The sequence below is a fragment of the Euleptes europaea genome, chromosome 7, assembly GCF_029931775.1.
Source record: "Euleptes europaea isolate rEulEur1 chromosome 7, rEulEur1.hap1, whole genome shotgun sequence".
In the NCBI taxonomy this organism is placed as follows: Eukaryota; Metazoa; Chordata; class Lepidosauria; order Squamata; family Sphaerodactylidae; genus Euleptes; species Euleptes europaea.
In genome coordinates, this window is record NC_079318.1 from 73,915,207 (window position 1) to 73,935,942 (window position 20,736).

The 20,736-nt window shown below is 45.0% G+C and overlaps 2 protein-coding genes across 3 annotated transcripts in view; both read right to left on the reverse strand.

The window, feature by feature from the left end:
• Positions 1 to 2,661: 2,661 nt before the first annotated feature.
• On the reverse strand, positions 2,662 to 7,835 carry LOC130480782 (serine protease 55-like). Its single transcript, XM_056853404.1, has 4 exons — positions 7,657 to 7,835; positions 6,809 to 7,050; positions 4,905 to 5,047; positions 2,662 to 2,967 (listed from the first exon to the last, which is right to left on the reverse strand). The coding sequence occupies exons 1-4, from the start codon at positions 7,833 to 7,835 to the stop codon at positions 2,662 to 2,664; spliced, it is 870 nt and encodes a 289-aa protein (XP_056709382.1).
• An 11,166-nt stretch (positions 7,836 to 19,001) lies between these two features.
• MSRA (methionine sulfoxide reductase A) overlaps positions 19,002 to 20,736 on the reverse strand; it is a 504,699-nt gene continuing 502,964 nt past the window's right edge. For both annotated transcript variants that reach the window (XM_056853955.1, XM_056853956.1), the window contains one exon: positions 19,002 to 19,191. In XM_056853955.1, coding sequence (XP_056709933.1) covers positions 19,027 to 19,191 — 165 coding nt within the window. In that variant the 3' untranslated portion in view covers positions 19,002 to 19,026. The remainder of the gene's footprint in view (positions 19,192 to 20,736) is intronic.

Sequence of the window (20,736 nt, forward strand, 5' to 3'; positions counted from 1 at the left end):
GATTCCTAATAAATGATATTCATTAACAGTAGTGGTAATAACCACCACTATATAAGAAAGGCCATGCTGGATCAGACCAAGGTTCATCAAATCCAGCTGTCTGTTCACACAGTGGCCAACCCAGTGCCTCTGGGAAGCCCACAAACAAGACGGCTCCAGCAGCATTATCCTGCCTGTGTTCCACAGCACCTAATATAATAGGCAGGCTCCTCTGATCCTGGAGATAATAGGTTTCCATCATGACTAGTATCCATTTTGACTAGTAGCCATGGATAGCCCTATCCTTCATGAACGTGTCTACTCCAGTCTTAAAGCCTTCCAAGTTGGCAGCCATCACTACATCCTGGGTAGCCATTACCACATCCATAGTATTAAGGGTTTATAAGGCATACTGATCCAGGACACCAAGGATGGAGGTATAGACAACAGGAGGAGGGAAGTTCTGACGGGCAGAGGCAGACCAGAGGCCACATTAGGCTGACCTGGGATCTGTGTCAGAGGCTGCATGTGCATGTGAGTGTATGTAAAATGCTGTCAAGTCACAGCTGACTTATGGTGACCCCATAGGGTTTTCAAGGCAAGAGACATTCAGAGGTGGTTTGCCATTGCCTGCCTCCACGTCATGACCCTGGTATTCCTTGGTGTTCATCCAAAAACTGAATGAGATCAGGCTAGCCTGGGCTATCCAGATCAGGGCGTTTAGCGACCTGCGTTACAGAGCTTGGCCACAAGATGTCTCCAAGCATCGCACAAAACTTCATGACAAGTTCAAATTCCTTGGTAAACAATAGAGCGTGCTGAGAATTGAGCAGGAAGCATGCTTGTCTAAGTGCTGTTGCGGTACGTATGTATGTCACTCACTCTCAGCCTACCTCACAGGATTGCTAAGGATAAAATGGAGGCAAGCTATATATGAGCAGCACTGGAAGAAGGGTGGGATAAAAATGTGATAATTATGGTAGAATCGAAGTCGGGGTCCCCAGCGTGGTACTTGAGGATGCCATTGCGCCTGCTGACACCTTTCCTGGCACCCAAATGTTTTTAGGAAGTGGTTGTGGCCAGGTGGACTTCTGATTACCCAGCAAGGCTTCTGATTGGCTACACAGATTAAAATAAGATTGTTTCACTTCCAGCTGACCCTTGCTGACGCAGTTAAGTGTCTTGAGCTTATTCTGGATCCAACATTACTGCTGGAGAAGTAAGTTAACACAGCTGCAAAAAAATGTTTTCTTCCAACTCAGGTCTAGTCTGAACCAACAGGTTGAAATTAAATCAAAAGAGTTTCCGTCTAAACATTAGGAAGAATTTTCTAACAGAGCCGTTCCTCAGTGGAACAGGCTTCTTCAGGAGGTGGTAAGCTCTCCTTCCCTGGAGGTTATTAAGCAGAGGCAAGATGGCTATCTGTCAGCAATGCTGATTCTATGGCCTTAGGCAGTTCATGAGAGGGAGGGTATCTTGGCCATCTTCTGGGCATGGAGTAGGGGGCCACTGGGTGTGTGTGTGGGAGGTAGTTGTGAATGTAAAGTACATTACTAGTAGACTCGTCTCAGTGTTACCGTGGCATGGATCCTGGAAGCCAGATTAGCCATATCAAGGTAGACTCATAGAATCATAGAGTTGGAAGGGACCACCAGGGTCATCTAGTCCAACCCCCTGCACAATGCAGGAAATTCACAACTACTTCCCTCACACACAGACCCTCAGAATCAACATGGATACTGCAGTTGTTGTAGAATGCTATTATTGTTGTAGTTGAAGTGTGCATATTACACCCATTCTGCAATTACTCCATTGGCTGACCATCAGTTACAAGGCTCAATTTAAGGGACTGGCTATCACACAAAGTCCTTCATGGCCGTGGGCCCTCATATCTGTGGGACCGCCTCTTCCCCTATGCTCCACTATGATAGCTTGGCTCAGCAGGGCCTTTTGCAGGTGCCAGCCTGCACATGGGCAAAATCAGGAACTGCCCATACGAGCATATCCTCTGTTATAGACCTCACTTTATGGAAGGGCCTGCCTGACGATATCTGGATGGCTCGCATCCTCCCGGTATTCCACAAACTATGCAAAACTGAATTATTCAAGAGGTCATTTTTATAAAAGAAATAGGGGATAATGAAACGATGAACACATGAAGCTGCCTTATACTGAATCAGACCCTTGGTCCATCAAAGTCAGTATTGTCTACTCAGACTGGCAGCAGCTCTGCAGGGTCTCAGGCGGAGGTCTTTCACATCACCTACTAGCCTAGTTCCTTTAACTGGAGATGCTGGAGATTGAACCTGGGACCTTCTGCATGCCAAGCAGATGCTCTGCCACTGAGCCACAGCCTCTACCCCCCGATTTAGAAAGATGCTTTAATAAAGAGATGGGGACTGTTCTATACTACTGTGAATAGCTGCTTGTTGCTATATGTAGGAGCCTACAGTGTAATTTTGCATCATTTAACACATCATGTTAGTATTTATCCTTCACTGCAGTTCTACTTTCAGATTTCTGGCTGGCCCTAGATTTCTACTATACAAATCCTGTTGCATTGTTCTATTGGAGGTGCCCATCCTGTTGATTGTATTGACTTACTCTGTGTAATCTTACCTGGAGTCCCAGTGAGAAAGGCAGACTACAAAGGACGCAAATAAAGAAATACATGTACCCATTTCAGTATGATTCATAAACCATCGCTATCAAACAGGCAAGGATACAGAGGGGGAAATCAAAAGCAACATGACGCTCCACTGCTCCTGAGCGGGCTGAGGTGCCAGTGATGTCCATGCCTTCGGGTATAAACGGCTTCCCTTCTCTAGCAGTCGCTGTCTGTATCCAGTCAAGGTGGCGAAAAACAAGAGTGTAGACTGCAGGACTCTCCTTTCCTCTGCAGCTGTCCCCCCGACCCGCTATTCCGACCACAAACCATTTCACGACGATGTCTCCGTAGGTACAAACCAAAGGGCCCCCACTGTCACCCTGGGGAAGGGGGAAAGAAGAGCACAATATACATCATTCAAAATCCTGCAGTCTCCTTTAATTTGAGGGATATACAAGGTTTGTGGAAATGCCTGATTGTGTTCTGGAAGACAGAACTGAAGGATGAATTTTAACTGGAAAATTGGCCAATCTGTAATATTCTTACCTTATTTAAAGGATTCAGAGATAGCGGAGCTGAATGAAAACTTATGGGTAATTGCCAAAAGTATAAAAGTAGAGCACCAGTGCAGTGTAGTGGTTAGAGGGTCAGACCCAGGTTCAAATCCCTACTCTGCCAGGTAATCTTGGCCCAGCCCCACACACTATCCGCAAAGATAGTTGCTAAGATACAATGGAGAAAAGGAGAATGATGTACGCTGCTTTGGGTCCCCACTGGGGAGAAAGGCAGGTTACACATGAAGTAAATGAAATAAATAATCACTAAATATGGGGTTCTAAAGGACTGCTCCAGATATCTGATTGTATTAAAAGGGCTTTGCAGTTTATTGAAGTGTACAAATCGACTAGGGAGTAGAAGCATTAACAAATTATTAAAACGAAAAGGTCACTTTTCATTTCTTTGGAATTGTTCTGAACATCCTTCTTCAGATGATTTTGTTAGTAGTTGGTTTAACTGGTTGGTTGTGTGTGGGTAGCAGCCTGCATAGCCGAGTTCAGACACTGGTTGATAAGCAGGGTTGGCCACAGTCAGTACTTGGAGGGGAGACCACAAAGGAAGACTGACCTTCATATGCAGAGGAAGAAGAAGAGTTGGTTTATATACCCTGATTTTATCTACCTTTAAGGAGTCTCAAACCGGCTTACAATCACCTTCCCTTCCTCACCCCACAACAGACACCCTGTGAGGTAGGTGGGGCTGAGAGAGCTTGAAAAGACTCTAAGAGACTAAGAGCTCTAAGAGACTAGCCCAAGGTCACCCAGCAGGCTTCATGTGGAGGAGTGGGGAAACCAACCCGGTTCACCAGATTAGAGTCTGCCGCTCATGTGGAGGAGTGGGGAATCAAACCTGGTTCTCCAGATTACAGTCCAGCGCTCCTAACCACTACACCATGCTGGAAGGCAATGGGAAGCCACCTCTTGCCAGGAATGCCCCACTGGTGAGCTTGCCATGAGTAAGTTTCAACTCGATGGCACATTTGTCTTCTGTGGGTAGGTGTTTGATTTGTTTGTGTGATCAAAACAAAATCCCATTTTGCACTGTCCCCCATGTTGGCAGGATTGTCTGAGGCACCGAGTTCAAGAAAGCATGCCATTTGCCAAACTAGCCATTTTTCACACTTTTTATTTCTAACTGGTTAATTATTATTTTTTACACCAACGTCAGTCAGGAGAACAAATTTAGAACACTTTTCTTAAATCAGTGGTTCATTGGAATTTTCCATTGTATAAAGCAACAAAAAGAGAAATCTTGACGTTTACAAAAAAGCAAATACATGATATTGAGGAAAAGAATCCAGGAATTCTCCAAATTCCCTCCTGTACAAAAGCATCATTACCATTTCAAACTTTCCATAAAGATTTTTCTCTGAATCTTGCCTTCCCACCACCAACAAAAGAGATATTAAATGTGCAGCAGAGAAGGGAAAGTGGAAAAGAGAGAAAAAGAAGGGAACACTTGCAGTGACCAGTATACAGAAATATGGAGGAGTGTGTCTTGCCTCAGAACTTTGGATCCAGGTATTTGCGTGGACTTAGAGCAAGGTATGGCACAGGGCTTGCTTGGTCTTTAAGGGAGACCCCAACGATCTGGGGAATCCTGTGCTGCTTGAGAGTTTGCAACAAAAAATGGGGCTTCCACCAGCTCTTCAGGAGCTATGGAGTCAGATGTTAGCAGTAGCAGGTTACTAATGTCTAACAGATTAAAGTTAACGATCATAGTCTGCCTCCACAGCCACACAAGCCCAAGTTCATCGTACCTCACAGACGTCCCTCCTGCCTTCCTCAGAGATGGCACACAGCCCATCCTCCGGCAGCTCCTGGACGCTCTTGGAGCACTGCTCGCTGCCTATCAGAGTCGTTCCCACTTTCTCTAGCATACTGATTGGTCTCTTCTGATCACCTGCAGACACAGAGGCAAGGGAGACAGCTGAGAGCCGTTCAAAAAGGATGGAGTTTATGTCAGGGACAAATCTCACCATGTTACGGTGTCAACTTTTGGCTTCGTTGTGGTATTGCAGACTGAAAATTCAACAGTCTGGACCAGTCTGGGGCAGCTAGCAGCCATCGCGTAGACCCAATGTTCTCTGCAACCCAGTTAATTTGCTGGAACTGGATCCAGTGGCTTCAGCCAGATTTTAAAACCAGGTGATCTGCGAGTTGGCAAAGCGGGAGCCTGGAAGGACTGCAGAAGGTACTGCTCTGTTGAACAGGTAAGGTTTGGGAAGCCAGGCTCCCAGGATGTGAACCAGACCAATGCTTCCCAATTTCAAAGGTTAATGTTGCACATCCCATATACAAGGAACCCTTAAACCATAAAGTATACCGAAGCCTAGACAGCACTCTTAGGTAAGTCCCAGCATCTGGCCATGAGATTCCCCTTTCAAGCCCCAACATTCTTAGCATTTCCCATCCAGACACAAATGTTTGGCATGAGGTGATCCAGCTTCATGGCTAAATGTTGATCTTGATCTGATGCCCAAACTGATTGCTCTCACCCTGACCAAGAGATCATTCCCACCATTAGAACAAAAGGCTACATCCTCCTCCTGCACAAGCTACTGGGATGAGCACATGCTTGCCAACTGGAGAACAAGAAGGGCCTGGCCTTTTAATAGGGGCTTAATGTGTGAAAATGGGTAGTTGAGGTTTTTTGTGGCATTGCTGCAGATCAAACTGATGCTAAAGGGGCAGCTAGAAGGAACCGTGGGAAGTCTTCCCAAAACTTGGGAAGTCCACAGCTGCACAGAGAAGTGTGCAGCCATAAAGCTTTGGCATGTTCTTCATTGCCACTATCTACCTATCAGGCAGTAAGTCATACAGCAGCTTTCCTTGGTGTGATACATTGAGTTGGGTCATACGGGAAGTGTGATTTAAAATAAGCTGTAGCTGGCAAAGTTGAGATGTGACTGCTACAACAGTCTGTATCAGGGGTGTCAAACTCGCTTGTTGAGGGCTGGATATGGCATAAGTGTCATTTGGTCGGGCTGGGCCATGCCTCACCAGTCCAGATCAGTCCAGCTCGTAGCAGGCTTGCCAGCCCAGATCGGGACTGGGGGGGGGGGTGGCTGGCTCGCAGGCCGGATAAGAGCTCTCAAGAGGCCGGATCCAGTCCCCAGGCCGTATGTTTGGCATCCCTGGCCTAAATGGTTTCTACTGGTTTTGTGGCAGCTGCCTGGATATTTATTAGGCAGGATAAGTACTTTTCTATGCTAGTTTCCCAGGGATAGGTCCCACAGCCAAGGCTAAGGGTAGGCAACAAACCCAAGGGAGGCGGTAGCCAAGCTATCACAGGCATCCTCACATTGTCAGAGGAAAGCCAATCCCTTTGCCAAGTGTAGAAGAGGGCAGCCACAAGACAGCCAGGGATGAAGCAGTGAGTGGGTATCAGTCAGGGAGGAATCAGGAAGTTATCTGTTGGCTGTGTGGCTGCTTTTAAGGACTGGAGACAGCTAAGAGAGGGAGGATCCCCTCAAAGCTTAGCTGGATCCTGGGAACCTGGACCAGCTAGGCAGGAAGAGAAGGAAAACCAGTTGCCATTTAACTCCCTTCCGACATTCTCCTGCCTAAGTGGGAGCCCTGAGCCAAAAGACCCTAAACTCCCTACCAAATCCCATCACAGTCCCCTATGGTAGCAGTAGTAGTTTTGGATGAAATGTAGTACCTTCCATGCTGGAGTTCCATCTGGTAACACAGCAGTCTTTCCACATGTGGAGGTCATGCATCAAGGGCAGAAAAATGAACATCTTCTCTTCATTGAACTTTATGGGAGAGTCCAGCAAGATCAAAGCCATGTCATTGGCCATGCTTGAACTATTGAAATCCTGATGGATGATTATTCTATCCAACTCACGTCTTGTCTCTGGGTACCCCTTCAAGCCAACTACTATCTGGAGATCTGGAGGACTTGAGAACAAAGCAGAAAAGCGGAAAGAAAGAGAGTATCAACATCAAGTATCAATGATTGTGGGTCATTGATGAATGGAGTTGGTCATTGAGTTGAATGGAGCTGGATAGTCATTGGCCATCAATGTTCTGAGTTGGTGTAAAGCTGATTAAAAATGGAGGAGGAGAACCCTGAAATTTCAAGCCACCCAGTATCTTCCTCCTAGCTGTAACTTGCAGTCCCCACACTCTAGAGCAAGAGTGGAAAGTCTGGTTGATCATACCCACAGTAGGATCCATGACTTCTAGATCATCTCAAGACCACTCCTGTGGACAGAATGGGTGCAGAGGAGAGTGACGAGGATGATCAGGGGCCTGGAGACCAATCCCTATGAGGAAAGGCTGAGGGACTTGGGAATGTTCCGTCTGGAGAAGAGGGATGGTCTTCATACATCAGTCAGTAGGAACAAGGAAGGTGGATGACATGGTGGGGGGGATACAAAATCTTTGTGAGTGTGCTTGGTCTTCCCATGTGTCTGGCTGTTGTGGAGCAGGTAGGGGACTGGAAACCTAAGGCTGTTGGTAGTACTCCTTGCTCCTTCCTCATAAGCAACCTGTGATACTCACATTTCCTTTGTGAAACAGTGAGCTGCAGACAAGATCCACCAGCTGTTCAGGATCACCCCTCCACAGACATGCTTGTTTGCTGCTTCAATGCTGACCTTCCATGGAAGATTCTCTAATGCAGTGGCTGAATCTTCTCTGCTTGTTGGTGCCGTCGCTAAGGTGGCTTTGTAAAGCCGCATGATGAAAAAGGACATTGGTTGCAGGACTAGCTGTACTTCTAGTAGAATGATTTTGTACTCTGCAAACTTTGTGTCCATTTTACATATTTGGGGTGGTGATGCTAGCCTTGCCGGGTAGTATAACTTGGCCAGGGACCCATAAATACATACATATGAAGCTGCCTGCCTTACATTAAACCAGATCTGTTAGTTCTTCTAGCTTAGTACTGTTTACAGAGATGGACAGTTGCTCTACAGAGTCTCAGGCAGGGAAAGGTTTTTTCCAATTCCTGCTACCTCTAATCCTTTAACTGCAGATGGTAAGAGTGAACCTGGGACCTTGGGATATCTTGCACACAAAGCATACGTTCAACCACCGAGCGATGGCCCTTTAAAAAGGTAAAGGTCCCCTGTGCAAGCACCGTCTGGGTCATTCCTGACCCATGGGGTGACGTCACATCCCAACGTTTACTAGGCAGACTTTGTTTATGGGGTGGTTTGCCAGTGCCTTCCCCAGTCATCTTCCCTTTACCCCCAGCAAGCTGGGTACTCATTTTACTGACCTCGGAAGGATGGAAGGCTGAGTCAACCTTGAGCCGGCTACCTGAAACCGACTTCCGTTGGGATTGAACTCAGGTCGCGAGCAGAGCTTGGATTGCAGTACTGCAGCTTACCACTCTGTGCCACGGGTCTCTTTATGGCCCTTTACCAATATGATATGTGTATGAGTTAATAAATATGCGAAGGTCCTCAATACTAAATCAGACCACATAACAGCATACTTTCTGCTCTGATAGCCAGCAGCTCTCCAGGGCCTAGGCAAAGAAAGATACTTGCCAGCTGAGATCTTTTAATTGAACATCTCTGGGACGGAATCTGGCATTTTCTGTATGCAAAAGAGAGGCTTTGAGCCCATTCCTGAAGGGAGGGGGCGAAGCTCCTTAGGAGCCGGTGTGATGCCATGCCGGCATAGGTGCCAATAAGGTGGCACCTACGCCAGCATGGGGGCAAGCGCACTGATGTCCAGGTGCCACCAGCCCCGGCCACCAGAGCAGCCATGCCAGCAGGGCTTTCCCAGCTTCCACAGCCCTTTCACTTCGGGAACACCCCCTTGACTGAGCCACGTTTTTCAGTGCTCACCATGGGGCATTTCCCCCCTTTTAAATTTTAAATGTTTAAAAAATGTTTGTTTGTTTTTTGCCTCAGAGGCATCCAGGAACCAGAGGAGGAGAAGGCATGGCTGCATCTCTCCCAGCCACTGTGAATCCACCACCACCCCTTTCTGGAATGGGTTGCCCATCATCAAGTTGAGAAAAGTTGGGCTTTCAGCCTGTGCCTTCTGGTTACTGTGAACTGTCGGTGGCCTCTTTGCAAAGTGGATGTCAGTAATAATAATAAATAAATAAATAAAAACAGGATGGAAAGAAATTCCACTTACTTGGATGGGAGCTTCTTATAAAGGATGCTAAAAATAGAATAACACCAGGCAGCATTTTAGGGTGGTTTGAAAATGATTCCCCTCCTTCATGTTCAGACCAGAAGTAGCAAGAAGCAATCTCTTAGTGCTTTCCTGAACAGGCCTTAAGTTACATCACTCAAAGCTGCGCCCACATCACCGCCCTCCGTGTGACATCACCCACCAGTTTGTTCAATGCTGGCGGCATCATAATGGAATGCTGGGTCTGATGGCAACCAGACAGCTGAGCTCCAGATTTCTCCTTTGGGCAGCGCCTCTGGCATTTGTTTAAATTTCCTCAAGGTCGTTTGGAAAAGATATAATCTGCTTTTTCCATCTAAAACGCCCATAAAGTGGCAAGCAATGCCGTCAAAATTAAAAATCAGAAAGAGAAGGCAGTCTCCTGCTTTAGCCTGGAGGAATTTAGTCCAGCCTAAGGAGCCTTCCTCTGGGCAAAGGATAGGTTTGCCAACCTCCAGGTGGAGTCTGCAGTTCTCTTGCAATTATAACTGGTCTTCAGATAGGGTTGCCAGGTCCCCCTGGGCCACCGGCGGGGTTCGGGGGTTGGGTTGCTAGCTCCAGGTTGGGAAATTCCTGGAGATTTGGTACAGAGTGGTAGACACAACCACAAAATGGCTGTCTCAGGAGGCGGAGTCACACACACAGAGGAAGCCCAAGGGAGAAGAGGGACAATTTTTTAAAATACACTGGGAAAGAGGAGTGAAACCAATGCTGTGGCGGCAGCTGCTGCTGAAACAATGTTGTTTTAATGCGCCCAACCAAATGGATCTCCAGTGGCCAGTCAGAACTGCTGGGGGGCAAGTGCCCCACCTCACCCACTTTCTGAAAACTTTGGGTGGATGCCAGGAAAGGTGTTGCGGGTGCCATGACGCCAATGGGCACCACTGGTACCCCTGGGTTGGACCATGGAAACGACCCTGAAATCCTCAGAGGAAGGGTCACATAGAAATATAGTAGATGAAAACAGAAGCAAAAATGGGGAAGTAATGTTTAATTTTTTAAAAAATAAAACAAAACAGATAAACCCTTGTTCAGCCCATTAAAAAGGTCCCGGAAAATAAAAGAAACCATTATGTGGCAACTGCAATACATGGCAATTAATAACAAGCAGACAATTCAGATAGTTTTTTTTTTTTAATCTTATAACTGACTAGGCAGTGAGAAAGAACTATCACCAAACTAGTGGGATTTGTGCCTGCATACAAAGGTATACTAGGAAGGAAGGAAGGAAACAAGGAAACAAAGACTTAAGACAATATTAAAACCCAGCATAAAATCCCAGCCCAGCATAAAAACATAGATTATAAAAACAGACCATTCACAACTTAGAATAACAGTTTCTAGACTAAAACCATTTACAAAAACTCTTAATTAAAAGCCTGAGAGAGCAGAAATGTTTTTGCCTAAAGCAACATAAGGCGTCAGGCGAGGGGAAGGGCATACTGAGGGGAAGGGCATTCCATAAGAGAGGGGGCACTGCTGAAAACCTTTCAAAATGATCTTGGAATTATACATAATGTGCAATTCTGCCTTTAGTGGTTTTCTCTGCACTGGAGGGAGGGCAGGTTTCCGTTCTTTTAAAGACTTGTGATATCTGAACCTGGACAATTTGTACAAGAGCTTTCTTGGATAGGCAAGCTATGTATGCATACAATAATTAAATCTGATGAAATTTAGTATTATGCCATAGTATTTAATTTTCACATTTATAATTAATATTTATTAATCCTGTATTCATTCATGTTCTTAAAATATTTGTGGGGGGGGGGAAATCTCGGGGGATACTGCCAAATCATTCTTTGGTAGGACTGTGATCATTCAGAAATTCTGTCATACAAAATGCAACGTTATACAGAGTAAAAGAGGTTTGAATAAGCTTTTGGAGTTAAATGTCAGGGGCAGTGTTTGTACTTCAGCCATGATGGATATGTACACTGTTTTTCTTGGATTGGAAAGTGCTGGAAATAGGGATATAAGATAATCCACTGGTTGATTTAGGCTTGCTAGCCTCCAAGCCATTGATCTCCAGACTACAGAGATTAGTTCCCTGGAGAAAATGGCAGCTACAGAGGGCAAACTGTATGGTATACTATAGATTCTTGGTGAAACCTCTTCCCAGATCACCCCCAGATCTCCAAGAATTTCCCAGGCAACCCGAGGTTGGTTGGACGAGGAACCTGATGCAACAACCTTGCTGAAACTAAGGCTGGGTCTGGTGCATATCTGGCTGGAACGCCTCCTGGAAACTCTGTGCACACTGCTTTGAGTTTCATGATGGAAGAAATGTGAAATACAAATAAATAAATTGAAGGGAAAGAAAAATTCAAAATATAGCCAGTCGTTAAAGTGGTATTTACAAATTAATAAAAAAAGTCAAGTATGTTTCAACTCTAATCTTCATCAACAATGATTATTCATCCTTTTCATGAATATAAATGGAAAACTCAAATGAGACTTCAAAATATTGTATCTGATAGCGGTTTTCTGAACTACTCGGGCCCCTCATCTAAAGCTGCAGTGTTACCACAGCTTCTTCTCAGGAAGGCAACTTTTTTCTTCATTTTGTGGGTGAAGAGATGAGTCGTCATGCATATGCATTGAAGATGAAGACCTGAAGGTTGTCTATTGCACAATCAAAACATATCTGGCACTATTTATTGCACCAAGCTGGCTTCTAAGAGTGAGTGAACCTGGGACTGCTGGATCTGTAATTAATTGTTTTAGAGTCTGCTTATATTTGCATTATTTTCAGTTGACCTGGTTTTCTTTGGTTTCAACTCTATCTTTATATAAGGGTATTTTATCGACGGATAGCCAGTGTGGCACAGTGGTTAAGAGCAGCGGACTCTAATCTGGAGAACCGGGTTCAATTTCCCCACTCTTCCATATGAAGCCTGTTGGATGACCTTGGGTGTCACAGTTCTCTCAGAACTCTCTCAGCACATGTGGAAGCAGGGAATGGCAAACCACCTCTGAACATCTCTTGTCTTGAGAACCCAATGGGGTCGCAATAACTCAGCTGTGACTTGACAGCACATACACACATAATGTTGATGACCATTGATTAGACTGAACTTGATCATATGATTAGAGTGGCCATTTTGTGGACACTATGTTGAAATTTTTGGTTACATCTCCACTTTGTATGAGGTGCAAAGGCTACAACAAGGAAAGATGGTTTGTAAGACAACCTGTTGTTTTAGCTGTTTAGAGCCTTAACTTACTATATTGCAGTGCAAGACAAGTAACTGAACTGATGCTAAATAAAGTGGAGAGACAGCCAAGTCCACAGCTGGTTTGAAGATAAATGCATTCCTACAGCTTCCAAAGAAACCCAAGAGAAAGATGGGACTGTGGAACATTTCTTGAAGATAAAAGAAGCATCTTTTCATTGTAAATCTACTTTTGCAGGCATGGATCAGCTTTAAAAACTGTCTGATGACAAGTTAGAAAACCTGGCTTGGCTTGGAGTGAGAACATAATTGTTTACTTAAGAAAGCCCTGAGAAAGCTCTTTGGGAATTAGTGAGATTGCTCAGGGAAGATGTCAGCACTTATGGCCGGCAAGGTAGAGCAAGTTGGGAGACTAAAATCTGTAAAAAAATGTTTATGGAAACACATCATTCAACAGTAAGGAAATTTGCAGTAACCCAAGTTCACTTGAGCATTTATTAAATGCAGCTAAAATTAGCAAACTGGTGGGGGAAAAGACGTAGGAACCTACAGAAGAAATGAACCAATAGAAAAATCACCATCTGCAGCACAGAGAGAATACTGTAGGTGCAGGTTCCTTCTCAGCAATTCCGTCACTGCAACTGAAGAATCGATCTTTATTACAACTATTACATAGAAAACAATTACTCCTACAAAGGTTGAAACTGCAGGGAGCCCGTGAAAAGAAAAAGAACTTGACCTTGGTCAACCTTCAGAGGACATAGCTGTAGTTCCTTTAGCCCACTCAAGAAGTAAATTGAAAAGTCTTCCAAGCTGAAAAACTCATATTTCTCTGTCGGTCGTATTAGGAAGCAGGCCAAACCCAGAAAGGAAACTAGTTGGAAGAAAAAGTGGAGCTTATTTGCAGTTTGACTAAATGCCTTCAAGCTTTAATAATGACGATAAGGTGGTTATGTCAGTAGCATCGGTAATATTCTCATGTATAATACCATGCACATTGAATTCCTATTGGAAAGTGGTGGGCGTGGAATGTCTAAATCCACCTATGGGTTTCATGACACATTGTAATGGGATCCCATTTGTGTCAGTTGACTTGGTCACATACAGCATTTCTAATTTCAGTATGCGTTCACTCAGTTTTTTAAAACGTTTTGTATGGCAAAATCCCCCATCCAGTACTGGACATGTGTGTGTGTACTCATATATATAACCAGATTTTCACTGTTTAGTTCCAGCATACGGTAATGTGGGTTCTGCCCTATGAAATCTCATGCTATGGGTTAGACTTCCAGGTACAGCAGGAGTCTTGTTTTTGGTGCAGTTGATGATCTTGCTTATTCTTCTAGTATAATGAAAAGCCTCTAGTAATTCTTTCTAACAAAGACTGATAAAGGGATGGAAAAAGAGACTCAGAATTTTTGAAGAATTATGACAATATCTTCCTAATACTTCAGGAAGACATAGTGGACTTAGACAGATGTGTGGAGGGAACTCAGTGGATTAAAAAAAATGATCTAGCTGTAAGAGAAGGAAGAGGTATAGAAAATACCTGAATCAATTCAAACACCGAAGATGCACTTTGAAACCTCTGTGTTAAACTAGGATGACTTTGAAGCTTTAAATTGTTATTACTCCAGGGAAATTGGTCTTCCCTTTGCCAAGGAGGCTTATTAATGAAGTGGGGGGAGCCTCCCTGCCCCTCCAAACAAGTACAAACCAAGGAGGTAAAAGCGCCATTATTATACACCTTTCTCCCTTTCACTTTCTTTTCACCCCATGGGTGGGAAATTAGATTTAGTGCAGGTTTCCTTGACAGTGAACAACAGAACAATTCAGAGATATAATATTCAACACAATGCATTCTGTTACTATAGGAACTAGGCATTCTGAGCACAATGTGGAGATTCAGTAGGAGGGAAGGAGTTATGTGTTACAACCTGGCCAAGGGCAAACACTTAAACGCACAGATTGGCTGAAAAAATAAGGGTTTTGCTCATTGATGAATGGCTCACAACCAAACTGACTCATTACAGACACAGGTCGAATTGATTTCATGAAGTATTTAGCACACACTGGACTAGTTGCACTAGGTGAAGGAAGGAATGAGTATCTCTTTAGTTCACTTACTCATATGTAGCCTTAGTTTCAGTTTCTGGTGAGGACTGTACCGAAAGACATCATGGGAAAGGAGCTGGGTTGAGGAGTGATTTCACGTGAGATTGGCAGTAGTCATGTAAGTAGGACCAATTGGGCTGGGCCAGGGAGAGGGTTATTTGGCCCGTGTCCCAGGCCTCAAGCTCCAAGGGGAGCTCTGAAAGATGAGGTGGATTTGGGAGTACAGAGGAAGCCAAGGGAATTATTTTGGCAGTGGAGTTCTGGATATAGGCAAGATAGCCAAGAGAAGAGAGCAGAAAGGGGATTAAAACTCGTTAACAAGCCCCTTGTGAGAAAGATCTGTGTTGAAAGGCCTTCAATACAGGCATCCAATGGACAACAGCAATCTGGTCTACTTTTCTCCTTGCACCAGGATATTCTGAGAGGTGTGAAGGAGAAGATGGTTGAGAAAGGGGCTGAACACACCCTGTGCGTGTTTGTGCCTCCCCCCACACACTTAGACCTTCTGACCTCCCCACTGCCTGAGACATTTTGCCACACAGACAGGATTTAGCTTCTAAGGGCCAAACTAGACGATACATGTAACACAAGTCAGGGTGGGGAATCCCTGACCTGACTTGCAATAACATGTAATGTTGGGCATTAAGAACATAAGGAAGGCTATTCTGGCTCAGACCAAGGTCCATCAAGTCCAGCAGTCTGTTCACACAGTGGCCAACCAGGTGCCTCTAGGAAGTCCACAAACAACTGCAGCAGCACCATCCTGCCTGTGTTCCACAGCACCTAATATATTGGGCATGCTCCTCTGATCCTGGAGAGAATAGGTATGCATCATGACTAGTATCCATTGTTACTAGTAGCCATTAATACCCCTCTCCTCTATGAACATGTCCACTCCCCTCTTAAAGCCTTCCAAGTTGGCAGCCATCACCTCATTTTGGGGCAGGGAGTTCCACAATTTAACTATTCTGTGGCCCAATTTGGCTCAGGTGCATGGCACGGGGGAAAGAGGGGTTTTAGCTTTCCCATTCATGCTGTTTTCCAAGCTGAAATGGCCATGGGGGGCCCTCTTTGCTCCACAGCATGTGTATTGATTGCAGCACATGGTGCCCCACAGAAGGACAAAAGGCTGAAGCCCCCTTGCATATGCTCCAGAACCAAATTGGGCCCTGTACCTCTTGGGAACTGTAGTTATATGTTATATGTGACTGGGCCATGTATTGTCTAATATGGTCCTCATACAGACCAGGTTCTCTCTCTGTCCTTGTGCTGGGGAGATGGAAATTACTCACCTGTGTTATACTCTTGTTCCCACATTCCCCGACCTACGGGGAATTCAGTTAAGTTGGGCTCTGGGCGTTTACTCAGCAGAATAAGCATCCCTGTCCATCCTCTAGGCTAGTCAGTAAGCAACTCTAATCTTGAAGTCTGTGCATTCAAAGTAACAGCTCCTAGTTGTTTTCATTCGCTGTTTGTAGTTCTGCTCTGCGTTACATTTGAGGCAGCCTTCTTATTGATCCAAACCAAAGCCGAGGTCAATAGAGCTTACCCTTCTTTTGCTCTGCCAAATGAGACTTGCTCTCACAGCTAAGGAACAATGAACTCCTCCTGTAATTCAATTATACCTTTCAGTCCAATAAAACTGGTGGTGGAGGAAGAGAATGATCCCAGAATTCAGTTTTGAAAACTACATTTAATAGCAATAACACCCGTGAGTGGAACAAGCTTAAAATTAAAATTGCAAGCTTCCTTTTGCACTGAAAAAAAAAAAACCCTTGCAACTCCTTCACCTGAGGCCTCCCAAAAGAAAAAGCTCTTTTCACAAATTGTCAGCAAATCCCCCCTTCTCAAGAGGCTCACAGAAGCCTTTGAACCACAGCTACGAAGGCAGCATGCTAGGTCGTGCCTACCTAAACTCTATTCATGATTCCCTTTGCAAAAATTAAACTCTCCAAGCACAGCAACAAATGCACCAAGGCCAACAATCTAGTGTATAGCATTAAGTAGCTAAGGACACAGCCAAACATTTTTAACTGAGTCCTGATGCTATTTTTAAAAAAACAAAAACAAAGCAACACTGAGAGAAGGATATGGAGAATGGAGAAATGGCGTGTGTGTGGGTGTACATTCTGGTTAACCCCCCCCCCCCACTCCGGCTGCTGTTTCTTTGCTCCAGATCCCTGCAATGGATCCCCCACCCCGCCCACTAGGCTGGTTCCAAATGTGTTTTTTAATTACCTCCATTTCTCCAGTCCCTGCACATATATCCTTATGCTCCTTTCGCCTACCAATTCTAGTCCAGAAGCGTATGCAACACCCATTTGTGAGGACCCCTTGTCCTCCAGCCGAGACCCAATAGATAGTAGGGTTCCCCTCGTATTTTAGACTTGGGCTGTAAAAGAGGGCGACTATTAAAACAACTAAGTGCTAGTGGATCTGAAATGGGGAGTCTCATAAGGCACCTGGGTTCAGCCATGACATTGGAAATTCCCAGGAACCAAGAGGAAGGGTGTTACTTAAAGGAAAGCAGAACAAGTGCAATCTCCCCCAGCTCAGTGGCATGTCCTTCTCGATAACAAAAGACTTCTCAGCACTGGGGGTGTCACCCAATATCCTGACATATCCCAGAGGTGTCTCCCCAGCTCAAGGACGCTGCTATTTCATTAACCAACTCCTGGTTCCTCTTTTCCTTTTTTTTTTTTTACTCAATCAAGAAGGGCACTCAAGTCATTAATTTGCTCTCCATCCTGTTTCAGGAGCTATCTTCCCTCACCCAGATTTTTGTGTCCATGCAGATTTGGCTCACTTCAACCTAATTGAAGCATGTTAATAATGTTGCCTTACCTAGACTCTTTGTGCTCATACAGATTGGGCTCACAATAGCCTAAATCAAGGTATTTCCCTCATTTTTTCCAGCTGACGTTTGACAGCAGTTACATAACTTTAAACCAGCCAGTGAGATTTAAGCTTTTTACTTTGACCCAATCCAAAGTCGGAATGGTAAAAAAAAACAAACAAACAAAAAAAAAAAACACTACTCTGGGGATCTTCTGTCCATAAAAGAAGGCCCCCCAGACCCAGCAAATGGTTCTCAGATCTCTGGTCCAGATCTCTGCTTGTCAGAACTCTGGTTTCCTTCTGAGAACCCCTGCTGCACTCCACAGGCTTTTTCTCCTTTCTTAGCTGGCTCCTCACTCTCCTCCTTGGATCTCCGCTGCTTCTATGAAGGGCTGTCATATAGAGGATGGTGCCGAGTTGTTTTCTGTTGCCCCAGAAGGTCGGACCACAACCAACGGATTAAAATTAAATCAAAAGCGTTTCCATCTAGACATTAGGAAGAATTTTCTAACAGTTACAGTGGTTCCTCAGTGGAACAGGCTTCCTTGGGAGGTGGTAAGTGCTCCTTCCCTGGAGGTTTTTAAGCAGAGGCTAGATGGCCATCTATCAGCAATGCTGTTTCTATGACCTTAGGCAGTTCATGAGAGGGAGGGCATCTTGGCCATCTTCTGGGCATGGAGTAGGGGTCACTGGGTGTGTGTGGGGGAGATAGTTGTGAAATTCCTGCATTGTGCAGGAGGTTGGACTAGATGACCCTGGTGGTCCCTTCCAACTCTATGATTCTATATTCCTGGACTTCCCCAGATTTAAGGTTGCATGTCCCTTCCCTAAAACGTCCCAATTTCCTCCCATCTACCTTTTATAAGTGCGCCCTCCTATTGGTGTGTGTGCGTATGCATGTGTGATCAGGCACTTAGTGTAGGTGCTTTACATTTATATTTCTTTTTATTTTATTTTGTATACAATAAAGTTGCTTGTGTTTACAATTACTCTCTCTCTCTCTCTCTCTCTCTCTCTCTCATTTCCTTTCTTCATAATTTTATTTTTGGGTACCCCCTACTGAGATCCACCCTGGTATACAGAGACTACAAGGTCTTGTGTTATTCCTTTCTGGAACCCTTTTAAAGCTAATCTCCCCTTCTCTGGATCCAGTTTGGGTAACAGATCCTATGTTAACAGAGACTGCTGTTAAGTACATGGGAGAGGAATGATGGTGCAAGGATTCTGGCGCATACATGTTCAACAAAGAAACTACAGATGAGAGGAGGCATTTTTAGTGCCTCCCCTCCATGCTTAAAAAAAACAAATCTCCTAAAACTAGTACACCACAGAAGGCTAAGTCTTCCTCTGCTGTTTTCTATATTTATGGAATTTGGTGTGGGAGAGCATTCAAAAACATGATTTCCCCCATCTGCTGTAGTACAGTTCACATTCCGTTTCACTGCATTTACGCAGAGCTTAGCTTTTATTTATAAGAAGGTACCATGGCACCTGCCCATGGGCGAGTACACTGAAGACAGCAGTCAAACTGTAGCACAAATCCAGAGCGCATTTTCCACCTGTTCCACAGATTGTATTGAAGCGTTGAGCATCATTGTATAAGTAAAGCTCACTCCTTCCCACCAATAGAGCAAGAAATCCCAGTGCCTCCCAGTCCGCAATAGCCACTGGGGCGCTTGCTTAGATACTGCTGGTGGTAATCTTCAGCATAGTAGAACTCTGGGGCTTCATGAATTTCAGTTGTGATTGCACCGAAGCCATTCTCTGTCAATACCTGCCAAAAAAGGGGAAGAGAGAACATCATAGGAACTGCATTAAGAAACTGCATTCATGGTTGATGATAAATAAGAAACCAGGTAACCAAGAGAGCTAGCGTTGTTCAGTGGGGAAGCATTAGGCTTGCATATTGGTTTCAGAACACCCTTGCCAACTGAATGGACCTCCAGAGTTACTGAATAATTAGAAATGCAGACAAATGGGAGTGCTGCTCATTTGCCAGCTCCAGAAGGTGCAACAGAAATGTAGCCATTCGTATACCACCACCACCCCTGACTGTGAAGTTCTGAGATTTTTCCAGCTGACAGAAAAATAGTGCCTTGGATCCTATAGCATCGTTTCCCTCGCGCTTCTCTCTGGCTGCTGTTGAGGCTTCCATATGCTGCTGTGCCTGCTTTCCCTGCTGCATTTTTGCATGCATAAGGGCTACTTGAAAAACTCCGATCTTGCGCAAGCAGAAGCGCCAGTGGCAGAGGAAGCAAGCACTGCAGCGGAGGAAAGCCTCTGCAGTGGCCAGAGAGAAACACAACCGGGGAACGATGACATAGGATCCAAGCCAGTGAGAAGGCTGGACAATGCGAGGATGGGTAGAGACTGACACGGGAGCACTAAGGGTGGGGAAGAGCTGAGTCACTGTGGAAGTGCAAATAAGAGAGGACTGGAATAGTCTGAGAAAGTATGGAGAAAGAAATGGGCATTGAAAAGGGACAAGAAAGGAGAAGGAAGTCACTTGTCAAGCAGAGATAGGAAGCACTGTGGTAGGAACGGTGGGGGGAGGGGAAGGGGTGAGCACAATTGGACATTATTATGAATCATTTTTATTGATATACACAGCAAAAAAAAAAAAAAACACCTCTCCCTATGTTACAGAAGTCACTCCTCTTCAAAGTAAGACCTTATTCTTCAGTAATGACCATGTGGTAATTTTTCTGCAGAGGTCCCAACCTCCCAGCTGTGCAGCCTCCAGCCACAGGAGGGCCTGTTTCCATAATAAAACTACTCATTCTGGAAACGGATCACAAGGTGATTCACACAGAAGCCCAGGTCCACTCATCCTACCACCACCATGCTAGCTCTGTTCCAAGGTATGTTTTTCAGCTTTGAGCATGCAACTTCACACAATGGAAAATGCTCACTCAGCAGGTGCTGAGTTTATGGAGAAGCCAGTGGAGCTAGGAAGGATGAGGTAGGTCTCCACGTGAGGTGATGCTGAACTCAACTGTGTGAGAATCCCTGAGCACACCCACGGATGTCAACCAAGCAAGCAGGCTGCAAGCTAATAATTATTGTGCGATGTCAAGTCACAAACCACTCACGGCCACCCCCATAGAGTTTTCAAGGCAAGAGCGGAGCAAGGGTGGTTTGCCATTGCCTTCCTCTGCATAGCAACCCTCAGTCTTCATAGCAACTTCCCAGTCTCCCCTTCCAAGTATTAACCACAGCCGACCCTGCATAGCTTCCCAATTCTGATGAGATCAGGCTAGTCTGGACTATTCAGACTGTAAGCTACCAGCAAAGTATTTTCATGGATACATACTTTGCA